The 12,681-nt window shown below is 37.6% G+C and overlaps 1 protein-coding gene across 3 annotated transcripts; it reads right to left on the bottom strand.

Annotated features, from left to right (window-relative positions):
- Positions 1-416: 416 nt before the first annotated feature.
- Positions 417-12,677, bottom strand: fxyd6 (FXYD domain containing ion transport regulator 6). 3 transcript variants are annotated; one of them, XM_025898341.1, is made up of 9 exons: positions 12,455-12,677; positions 6,500-6,546; positions 5,090-5,146; positions 4,731-4,757; positions 3,595-3,627; positions 3,343-3,417; positions 3,070-3,106; positions 2,896-2,945; positions 417-1,683 (listed from the first exon to the last, which is right to left on the bottom strand). In XM_025898341.1, exons 3-9 carry the CDS (start codon positions 5,136-5,138, stop codon positions 1,646-1,648), a joined length of 309 nt encoding a protein of 102 aa, XP_025754126.1. In that variant the 5' UTR covers positions 5,139-5,146; positions 6,500-6,546; positions 12,455-12,677; the 3' UTR covers positions 417-1,645. The 3 variants fall into 3 exon arrangements, with proteins under 3 accessions (XP_025754126.1, XP_003450861.1, XP_005455835.1); XM_003450813.4 differs by lacking the exon at positions 6,500-6,546; XM_005455778.3 differs by lacking the exon at positions 6,500-6,546 and having other exon boundaries at positions 5,090-5,143.
- Positions 12,678-12,681: the final 4 nt, after the last annotated feature.

Raw genomic sequence — 12,681 nt, 5'->3', positions numbered from 1 at the left:
AGAAATCCCCACCCACTAAACCACCCCTCCACACTCAGGCATATTTCAGTTCAGCCGCTCAGTTACATATTTATAGTCTCATAAAATTTGCGAGCTGGTGCCAATAAACAAAAGCTGCTTCAACCTTTGGAATCGTAACAGAAAATGCGGCATGTTATAGACTCTTCAGGTGGAGAAATCTTTCCCTGACACATGGTTTCATAGCCCCAAGTGACAGCATTATAACCTTGACTGACATTGATTGGAAAACAGCAGAGTGATTTCAAATGCTGTTTGACGTTTGCATGTAAATTAATGTTTAAAGAAAGTAGAAAAGTTCCCTGAAGAAAACAATAAGAATCCAGATTGCACAACAAAATCAGGTTTCCAGCTAAATGAAAACAAAAAAAGAAATTAAATAAACATAAAAACACACGTTTTGTGTTCAGCCACTTTTATTTATGCCAAAAGCACAACAGGTTGCCACACAACAAGGCTCTTGTGTGAAGAATGAACATATTTACTTGTATAGCTGTCATGTTTAATTTCAGACTTAATACTGCTTAAAACCTGACCTGGCAGCAGGTTGACAACAAGGACTAATCATCTATACTCTCTCTATAATTTGGCTTACATTAGGCTACTATTAATGTAGTCTGGCAAACAAATAATATCAATATCACGACTCTCAAACTCCACAGACAAACTTAATCTCTCTTCCGGCAGTGTAATACATGTCTGGTTATTTAAAACATCATGAGACTGACTGAACAAATAACAAAGAGAAAAGAAAGATACCCTGGCTCGACAGATTTGTGGCACCAGTGAATGTGTATGGGAAAACTAATTATAGCCTGCTGGAGACTAGCTAATCCTGACGGAGCCAGTGACAGAGCAGTGGAGTGGATATGTGGAGAAGGTGGCAGTGAGATAGCTGATGCAGAAGCTCCCTCCACTATGAACTGTTAAACACTGCGGTGGAGGGGCCCGTGCAGGTACCTGCAAACTACTGTGCTCACTCAAGAGAGCTGTGGCAGTTGAGATTGTCTTATATAAGGCTCATCACATTTGCATGTAGAGATGCACATGCACTTGTGATGTACACACAATCATACACATACAGGATATACATGCACACATAACTACACTCATATGGCCACACAAACACACCCAGCCATTCACACTTAAACATAAATGAAGAAATTCATATTTCTGTGAACTATCAGTACTATTTATACACATATCGTATTGATACATATATATACTATATATATATGTATGTGTTATATTCTAAGTGTGGCAAAATATGATGCTGGACAATTAACAAAACAATTAGAAACAGCAGGTCACATAAGATTCGAAAGTCTTCTTTTGTTTTAAAGACAGTCTTGCATTAAAGGTGCTACTGACTACGACAATAAAGTGGAGACACGGTCACAGAAAGGCACAGGAATGGACAAGAGCACAGGCAGCGAGGGAGGGACTGGCATGATCACGACGAAGAACAGCAGACACAAGAATTATGTACATATCAGCATTACACCTCTAAACATATACCTCCCCTCTTACCCTATCGCATGACCGGTTATTACCCACACCTTCACTATTATTGTGGATAAGTATCAAATAAAATCTTCATTTCAGAAGGTAGTTCTTTAGAGTTGCCTCAGTTCTCTGGTGGAGTCTCCTTGGCAGCTGCTGCAGCTGTAAAAGGTCAATGATGAGTGAGTTAGCGGAAGCAAACATGCAAAACATTAAACTTGCCCAGAGTTATTTCTTGTTAAATATTCCTCTCCTCTGCCAAAACATTCACTCACTTGCAATCACTTGAAGGTGAAGGACAATGCTCAGAGCTCTGCTGCTAATTGAGGGCCATTAAGTATGAAAGGAGTACATGGATTTTGTACTCGTGACCTTGTAACAAAGAGCACTACTGTAGAGTACATGTATTCACTCACTTAAGGTACAAGGTATGTGCATTTTACAGTGGAAGATACTCTTAAAACTCATACAATTCAGTAAAAATGCTGTAAATATCATATCAAAATATTCAGTTAAAACACATAGCCATTATGCTTTCTTGAAAAGGTGTACTTTAATTCAAACCTTGATTGTTCCTCAAACCTAAAGTAGTTTTGTTGCATAAGTTTAACCAAACTTCACTTCAAAACTAAAAATAATATCTTGAAGAAAAACTTTCTGGTCTAAAGACAAACTTTCCCCCTTGCTACCTTGTGAATCACTGAGCTCTTCCCAAAGACGGCATGAACAGAAGCTAAGATTCACTAAGATTTAAAGCAACAGGTGCTGAAACATCTCTTTAAAACAGAGGCTGTATACAGTGGACTAAAAGCCACTTTAAAATGAAAAATCTAAGCAATATTTCTAAGCTAAAACTTGGAAACCACATAATGGGGAAATATACGGTATACATCAGCTTGTCGTGGGGTGTAAGAATATATGTCCTCTTCAAGATGTTATTTAAAAATATCTTGAAATATATCAAGCACTGTTATGTAATAATTACAGTAATAACACTGTTTATATTTGCAATTTTTCTTTTATAGCGTATAGTAAAACATATTTTGTGATTTTACTGATTTTATGTGACCAAAGGATCTCAATGCGTCTTCCATCAGTAGCTTGAGACAAACGGATACTGAGGAAAACATGAGAGCAGAAAAACTGCAAAAAATGATCACACATTTGACTGATTGTTTAAAAGCTTTTTAACTGTAAAAAAAGAAAAGAAAAAAAAGCAGATATTGCATTATTCTGAAATGTAGCCAAAAGGAGCAGTTTTCCCAGTTCCTGTGTTCTATGGGCTCGCTCAGAAGGAAACTTAATTATGGATGTATGTCAGAGGGTGAGCTTGAGGTGAGGAGGAAATGACAAGAGTTAAAATGTGCACCTTACCCTTGGAGACAATCCGATTCTCCTCCTGTGCCTCCTCATCTCCGGGGGCCCTGAAGAGAGGATCCACAGGTTGTCATGGTAACTAAATCAAACAGTATGACCCAAAAAAGCTCTTCATGCAGCTTTTTTTTTAAAAATTTCATTTCTGTAAATCAGACAGGGACACTGACATACCTAGGCTTCTGGTTAATACCACAGCGGCATCGCCGACCTGGAAACACAATAAACTGTCAGCTGTTTTGTTCTGTTGTGAACGAAACATCTGTGTCATCACTATTAAAGTGTTACTGGATTGTGAAACAGCGTGTAAGCAAGGTCATGGAGTAGAATGATGTGAAAATTCTATGAAAATGCAGTTTTTTATTATTTCTAATTAAATTGTAACATTCGGTTATAGTGGAGAGCGCGTGTAGACATGATGAAACGACACACACAAGGTTAACTTACTGAGGATTAGAAGAATGCCAAGTGTAAACAGCACCACTGCAAATGCCAATCCCCCAATCCTCAAGGTCTCATAGTCTGCAGAAGAAAGAAAGCAACAGCAGGAGTGTAATTTAATCATTGTTTATCACAAATAATGCTTTTTAAATTATTTGGTTTATTTATTTTTAGGGATTTACAGCGAGTCTATGTCTCAGCAGTGTGCTAATTACTTTCAATGTGCTAGTTATTTCAGAAGGTTTTGCTTTAACTTACCATAAATAAATGGGTTTTCAGATGTATTGGTAGCTGCAAACACGGAGGAAAACAAACACTTTTAAAACCACAATGAGAAATCAAAACATATTGTCTCAATTGCAAGCCTGCATCACTGTTATCAATACACTTTTTTGAGTGTTTTGTGACAAAATCCATGTCTTTCTTCTTTTGTAATCCATATAATTATTTTTATGACTCATCTTGAAAATTAGTAAACTAAAATCAGCTCTCCTAAGTGTATTGTTGGTCATTCAGGAAATTATTGCTCTGTTAATGAAAATGAAACGGGTATAGAAGACCACTGACTCGATGATCTGTCTCTCTCCTCAGCTAATACAGACTGTAACAGCTTGTGTTTAAAAAGATAAATACTCTTTGTTTGTTTTTTCAGAAACAAAATGTTAGTGTGAACAGGATGTTTATCTCAATAACAATATCTCAGTATATCTCAGTTTCTCAATAACCTTTTTGTTTGTGCTAAAATGGCTATACTAAGCCTATGTAGGTTAAGTCAGTGTGTCTGGTAGGCTACTATTTGTTTCAGTCTGGAGTGGCACTGTAAGCTAAAACTCTGGGCTCTAATGGATGTAGTAACGAATTGTAACTTCATACATTATAATATCCAGCTTACATAAATTATACACAATATAAAACACATATATATATTTTTGAAGGGTACTTATTTAATAGATTCTTGTTATTTATGTACAAATATTTATAGCTTTAAATGTCAATAGGAGATAAGGGGAAAGCTGGCATGTAACAATATTGCATATATTAATATCACATATTAAATAGATTTCATATAAAACGCCATTTGCTTCAAACAGTGATTTTTCAGTAATGGCGTTTTGATGGTTTGACTTTGAAACAGTGCTCTTTAGATGCTACACTTTGGATTTCATAGATTTTGAAATCCTATATATTTATCATACATTATCAACTCTATTTCTTACCAAATTACTGCTCATATGTCTTCAAAACTAGAATCTGTTTGGGTTAATAACTTGGTCTGGTAATTGTAAGACTCTATCAATACATCCGAAGAGTCTGATCTAAACATGAATAGACCATCAGTAAAGCACTTAAGATCAACGTTTGACCCCATTAGAGACCACAGGAAGAGTACTCACCCCCCTCTGTATCAGTGTTTGTTGCAGCTGCGAGGCAGAGTATTAAGTGGTTAAAGTGAAAAAGCGGAAAGAAAACAGAAAGGGGAGAAACACAGGAAATTAGAGGGCCATAAGTGAAAGTTGAAAAACATATCTTCATAAGAGACCAGGCATGCAATCTGTAAAATCCACACTTAAATCTCTAAAGTAGTAACTGATGTTTCTCTATGAATTTGAATTGTCCACCCCCAGTGCTTTTTCCATGAAATGTCACCGCTTGCACCAACACTGCCTCCCTATGGACAATCAGTGAGTGTGCATGCATGTGTGTTTGTATGCATGGATGCACGTGTGTGTTGCATGAGTAGGGTTGTACTTACCAGTCATATATACAAGGAGCGAAGAGACGATGAGCAAAATAGTTTCCATGGCAACTGCTGACACAGAGTAATGAAAAAAGACAGAGGGAGGATGAGAGAGAATGGAAGAAAGACAAAATAGACAGTCAGAGGGATTTTTGTTTGTTTGTTCGTTTGTTTGTTTGTTTGTTTGTTTTCCCCACTCCACTCCAGCACATTCATGTCTGCAGTCTGGGACAAAAACAGCGACAATGAACATGCATTCAAGGTATACTGCGCAGATGATGACCACACAATTACACATCTATTGAGTGAGAGGAAAGAGGACTCACATCACGCACAACACTTGCTCTGTCCAGCCTTTTGGAGTAGAGCAGATGTCAAAGGCTTGTGGATACAGCTTTTATCTTGCACAATGATTTGTGTTCAGAGCCATACATGTTCTCTTTTTCTGCCAGAGACTGCTCCTTCGTCTCTGTGGGCATCACACAACCTTGACCTATTTTTATGTAGGCTATTCAGTGCGCACCCACATGCAGACACACACCATGTCTGCTACAGAGATATCTCTTATGTTTAAATGCATTCCAGGCAAACTATAACGCGCTAAAATATTTTATGTATTTATTCATTTTCAGTTTATTTAATTAATCATTTTTTAGACATCCAAGCTATATGGCTCCACAACTCACTATGGTTCCCCACTTTGACCCAGACTAAAATATCTAAGGTGCTATTACATGGGTTGTCATGACATTCTGCACAGGGAAGGGAAGTTTGTTTTTCACAATATCACTAACACAATTCACAGTAACATAGAAATTAATAATAAATATTAAAAAGGTATTACACATATGGATGGATGGATGGATGGATGGATGGATGGATGGATGGATGGATGGATGGATGGATGGATGGATGGATGAACGGATGAACAGATGAACGGATAGGAAGTTTTAGCAGTTTCTAGACATTAAATGCTGCCTCATGTTGCTTGGTTTAAATCCACTGAGAAAAACTTGTGTAAATAACGTTGGGTGTGCCAAAACTTCTTGGTGTTAAAGTAAGATTTTAGAAAAGTTGTGAGATTGCAAAATCTGTCCTTAGACACAGTGCAGCAATCCAAGGACTACAGAATTGGGCTCAACTTTCAAGTGCTGAAAAAATATGCATCAAGTTGTTCTATACCCTCAATAGACGATTTTTTTTTTCAACAAGTCAATTTATGACATTTCTTCCCTCCTAGTTATTCTATGATCAGTTGTAAGGGGAATTATAGTAAAATTGAAACTCAGTTAATCAGTTTGCATTCTGACATCATCCAGACCATCTGGCGATCAAAATTCAGGTGTGTGAGAATGTGTAAAATGAACAGATTTGGTCTTTTTTGGCTGTGTTTTAGCAGATCAGTGCATAATGAATGAGTCTCACCTTTGACCTCTCGTGTTGGAATCTCTGAGACCAACTTAGACCACTTTCTTGATTTTATTTTGTAGCATGCAAACAAACAAAACATATGGCAGGTTCAGTTAATCTACTGTTTCTTTTTTGTCACTCTAATATCATGATACCATTGTACATGGCTGTTGAATGCAAATACGTGTCTAGATCAATGTTTAGTGAGCAGTCCAATTCCCCATCAAATTAGCTTGTGCAAATAAAGTGTCTGATAGATTGTTATACATCAGCTGACAGTGACTATTAACTATAATACTTCACTCTAAATGAATATAGATGGGAAACACAGCATGACAGCAATGGATTCGATGGAGCCGAACAATGCTCTGTGTGAATTAATAAAACAAAACAAGTCTGCAGTTCAACATGCATGATCTATAAACAAACCATGGGATGTCTGCACTGCACCTTCCAGAGGTTTTATAACTCATACTTTACTACTGTTAACTGGGAGTATTGACTACTAATTCTAAGAGAACTGAACTGGTCCTCTGATTGACTGGGTCCATTTATGCCTATCTAGCCATCTGGCTATTTGCCTGTCTTCAGCTGCATCACTGGTATAGGACATAACGCATTTAAGCAAACAAATTATCCCATTATGGTCATTAGCTGTAGTATGAACAATAGCATTCCTGCGCACTTGCAATTTGTATGTTGTGCTCCACTTATTTGATTTGTGAGCTATAAACAGATCTAATCAATAGTAACTGGGACATTTCTAAAATGATGTGACATAAGATGACGATGGAGGAACAGATAAAGCTGTCCCATCCAATAGAATGATAACGGCTACATCTGAAACAAAAATCCTTGCATGTGACCTTGAACAGAAGAAATATTTTTTGTTAAATGCCTGTTTCACACACGGGTACATTTCTATAATTTCTGTATTCTTTAAGGTTGCTTGTTCTATTTATAAGATCCTACTTGCTATGGATCCCCCCCCACCCCACCCCCATTAGGTGAGTTCATCATGTTAAAATCCAACATCACTGGAAGAGTAACCAGAGCCTCTATTACAGGCAATTGTTCAATACCTTTTAGACATGCAACATTCACTAAAGAGGTATTATCAGTTAAAGGTAGTGACATTTGGAATAATATTCCAGCTGTAATAGGAGAATGTACTACCTTCAAATCATTTAAAACTCATCTCAAATGTTGGCTAAAGAGGAATCAGATTTGTGATCATGAATTTGATATTAATATTTGTTGTTCTGCATTTTCTTACTGTCCTATGAAATTTGATGTTTTAAATTTGTTGTCTGGACTAGATTGGTGTACATTGTTTGATGGTGTGTTGAATTTCTTATTTATCGTTTTAGTCTGACCTGCCAGGGACTACAGATGAAAAGTAGCCTTTTGGCTAACTCTGTTTATTTACATTGATATATTCATCAATATGCACTGTCCCTTTTAAATAAATAACATCAATGTATTCATTTATATGTTGCATTATTAAGACCTTTAAAGTTCTATGTAACATCCCAGTGACAGAAAAGAAAATAGTTTCCTTTAGTGCAGCACTTTTTTTCACACCTGTTACTAAGCAGACAAGACAGAAAGCTCTGTCCTCTTTTCTCAAGGTGTGCATGTTAAGAAGATAAACATGCAGTTCAGCTTTATTAATAAACACTGCATCTGCTCATGTGCAGCATGCAGCAGGCATAAAAAAAAAATAGGTCATTCATTAACTAAGCAGGTCATCTATGTTTATTTTGTCAAACACTCCTTGTTTCATGGACAATTGTTTAGTTGATTTTGTTTCTTTTTTTAATCTTTAATGCTTCATCTTTCATGCTGGTTTTACTGTGGCTAAAATCACAATAACCAAAGAGCTGACAGCCGTGATGATGGTTACAATAAAGGAAGGTATTTAACTGTGAGCCACCTGCAACTCCCTTTTCAATGGCCTTTCTCTTTCACTCTTCACATGCTGTTAAACTGTTGTTCAAAAAACACCATCCAGGACGATATGGGATAAATAAAAAAAGGCAGATAGCAAGAAGCGATTGTGCTCTAAAAGATGCTGGCTGCTTGATGAGCCTTTATCAGAAATAATCAATAGTCAGTGAAAGTTTTTTTATCCTCCTGGGCCCACCCACACATCAGATTTCCACTAAGCCTTTACTTGGTGATGACATCACAAAAACTAAATTCATGAACATGATAGAGGGAGACTGACCTGACAGCTTTTTAAAAGGCTTTTTAATTATAAAAGGGGGAAATGGCTTTTTTCAATGGTTTGTTTTTTTGTTTTTTGTTTTTTGCAATACCTCAAGTGGCTATTAGTAAATATTAGCACTTACAGGGTGGCATCATATCCAGCTCTTCTAATACATTCCTCCCTGAATATGTTACATTTGTTGATGCATTACCACCGGCTGTGCATCAGTAAACACTATGAGGAAAATGTATCATGTCACCTACGTGTGTGCATACACAAGATTGCTTTTCTATCAAATAGCATAATCGGAGGTCATATTGACAGGGGGAATTGTTCACTTATTCATGTGAATAATGTCTTGGTGTAATATGTCTCAACATAATACAGCAAGAGCAATATGACGTAATGTGTGTCAGCCAGCTGCTCTCTTGCACTGGTAATCTAAAGCTCGATCTGTCACTTTGGCGCTAATGGAAGGAGAGAATTTTGAAAGAGTAGACAGAACCATACCGAGGCTGATGGAGAGAAGTCTGATGCTCTTTTGTGTCCTTCTCACTCAGGCACTTGCTAATGGCATAGATATGACAGTAAGTGCCCAGGGTTAAGTGGCCAGCTGGACAACCTCAGCTGATTTCAGAGGAGCCAAAGATAGTCTGAGGTTAAAGGGCAAGCAATCAGTGTCTCACAAAATATAGCAAGTTTATTCACACCACAGCACTCATCCCACTTTGTAAGGACATAGAGAGCTGTCCCTTGAGCAGTAAAAAACAAAAAAATCTTGGAAAAAGTTCTGCAACGATTTCAGTAATTGAGGTATTGAATTGAAATTGCCTGCAAAAACTCTTGATTTTTAATGGCTGAGAAGCAGAATAATATTTATTTAGAGTGCTAGACATTAAGATGAGATGTGTAGAAAAGTGATTGACGCCTGTTATTTTACACTACCTTTTACTATATTGTGATTGAAGGTGAGAAATTCCTTAGGTTTGAGTGTTTTATACATAACACTATATATAATCTAGTCAGTAGTGGAGTTTTTATACTTTGCTGCTTACTGTTTCTTTTGGGTTTCAGTCACTGTTCAGTTTAACAGTTTACTCAGTGTTAAGTAAGGTTTAGGCACTAAATAACTTGGTTATATTTAAGAAAATATCATGATTTGGTTTACAATATACTTGTATATAACATAAACCTGTAATCTACAAAGTCCTATCAACTGTCCCACAAAAGGATGAAGACAAAACATCCATACACGAGTATTAAAATATCAGCTTCATAGGTTTAGCTTAAAATTACTTACTTCTCGGACCAATATCCATGACCATCAGATGAATACAAAAATTATAATGACTTTTGTTAGAGTTCAATTTGGCTTCCTTCTGAAGTGTAGCACTTTTGACCTTGGGTGGGTCAGTGCCATATTTTTCCTGTGAGAATGAGTTAGAGATTTGGCACAATTGTACTTCCCCATATAATGTATAATCTGACTGTTTCTGCCAGCCTTTTTCTCCCTGTGCGTGAACATGACACCTGAGCGGTTGCCTTTCCATCTTTCCTCTGTCTAATCTGCAACATTGTTTGGTAATATCAAGTTCCTGAGCCAGGCTTTCTATTGTCTGAGAGTACAGAACTAGAAAAGGGCAGACGTGGTGATGATATCTGTTTGGAAAAGGCAACAACATTGAATGGAGGCTGTTTCCTGTAATGTTGGGACGAGGAAAGGGCAAGATGAAAGCCAGTGAGGCTGGGAGACAGGCTGACAGGGTTAGACATTGTCTGGTAGTACAGGTGAAGGGCATGCAGCAGAGACACTGTCTGAGGGGAGGGGACTTTGGTAGGGCAGCCTGTTGTACCGTAGTGACATTTACAGTATAACATGCACAGAGCTTTTTTAAAAAAAGGCCAAGGAGGGACAAAGCAATAACAGCAGTGAGATAGTGAAGTACACAAGGGCAGCAGAGTGCTCCAGAATCACAGAGACATGAAAAAAATAATGGTTTTCACCTTTGACACTATACTGCTTGGCAAATGTGTAACTCTAATGCAGGAGTTATGAAAAAAAAAACCCCAACAAGGTCATGAAGGAAAATCCATCCTAAAATGACAGTGTGTGACCACACCCCACTAACACCAACACTCAGTCAATTCAATTCAATTTAATTTATATTAGTGCCAAATCACAATAGCAGTTGCTTCAATGCGCTTTATATTGCAAGATAGAGACCCTACAATAATAGTATAGTAGTTCTATCAATAGCCTATCATGTACCAAATGAAACAGAGGTTAGGTGATATTTGAAATTATCACATGACAGATGTTTTCATTGTTGTTGGTGTTGTTTTTCCCCACTGGCTTGTCCTGTGTGCTTCAAAGTCAGGGAAGTGCAAATTCATGTAGATTTCATTTGCACATCAATTTGCACCTCCATGACTGATACCACACTATTTGCTTTGTAGATCTATTGGTATTTAGATAGCAGGCGTACCTTTTAACACAGTTTTAAAATACTGGCTGGGATAACTGGGCCATATCTTCCTGTTTCACTTCACACTTTGGAGTAGTGTCTGAAGGAAATTAGTTTGGGTGACTAATAACCCTGAGGCATTATCTAAACCCAATAAATCCAACTAAATATGAAAAGAGCCCTATATATTAACATCAATACAATGTGGGGCAGCTTACTGGGTTGTACAATACATGAATCCAAAAAACAAAACAAAACAAACAAAACAAAAAGCCTTGACCTCTATATCTGCCATTATAATGATGTTACACCACTATGACAGCCATCGTAATTTAGTGTCCAGTTATCGCCATGGTAACTGTCTCCAACTGACAATTGTGGCGCCGAAAGAGAAATGGGTTAAAGCAGAGACAACACTGACTCCACTTAAACAGGAATAAGGGGTGTGGCACGCATCTTTAGGGTCGAAATCTCTGGCCTGCACTGAGACCATTTCTAAGATAACTGATTTATGAATAAATAAATAAATATATAACGAGCGTGACCGTACGTTCAGCGGCTGTTTTCAGATAAAGTCGCCTGTCGGGGACAAAGGGAGACCTCAATCACACACACTGATAACCTCCCCATTACTCGTGACGATCCATCAAGGATCTGAGCCAAATTACGCGTTGTTTGGTTTGACTGAGAGTCTCATAAAACAACAACAAAAAACACCTTGCACAATATGCCTCAATATCCGATGCGTGACGTCTTCGCATCGATCCACTTTTGCGTCTCTCAACCTGTGGATCATCTGCTGATTAAGAAAACCCGAGCCATCATCCGCCTGGTGATTTTCCTTTTCACTGAAACAGCTAAACAGCAGCGTCATAACAAACGAGTTATTTTTACTTGGTAATGACAAGTGGATTAATCACGGTTTTTACCCCGTTTTTGCAATATCTGCGTAACCAGCGATTAGTGCCAACAGACACACCCTCGTGGTACATGTTCGCGTGGTAAATAACAAGCAGCCTTGAAAATGCCATCTCGATTAGTTATTGTGACCATGTACACCAGACAAGTGGGACATTAAAAATAATAATAATAATAAATTACACCACACGTTTGCGTAAAATAATCCCACAAAGAAGTTTGCACGAAAGACACAATTTATGCACACTGGAGAGGCATTATGAATAAAATTGCCTTGCCTTACAGTCTTATTGCACCCATATTCTTTTTAGACCACTGGATCCCTTTTTGTTTTTATATGAATAACACAATCAAATATGTCGCTTATTAACTTACCTTTTGTTTCTCCAGCGGACCGTTCGTTAACAAACTGATATCCACCCGCAAAAATCAATCAGTTTGTCTCACAAGGACTCTGCTTCAAGTATTCTCATCTGTCAATATGTGCAACCTGCTCATATGTACTTCCCCTGGAAAAATAGATGTGATGACGACAACAGTGTGACTCCTGGAGTGACTGCTTATTTAGTGCGTGGAATCGTCCCTGCCGCTCCCTCTTTCTG

The sequence above is a fragment of the Oreochromis niloticus genome, linkage group LG14 (genome assembly GCF_001858045.2).
Source record: "Oreochromis niloticus isolate F11D_XX linkage group LG14, O_niloticus_UMD_NMBU, whole genome shotgun sequence".
Taxonomy (NCBI): Eukaryota; Metazoa; Chordata; class Actinopteri; order Cichliformes; family Cichlidae; genus Oreochromis; species Oreochromis niloticus.
The sequence above is the reverse complement of the archived record's forward strand: the minus strand, read 5'-3'. Positions and strand labels throughout refer to the sequence as shown.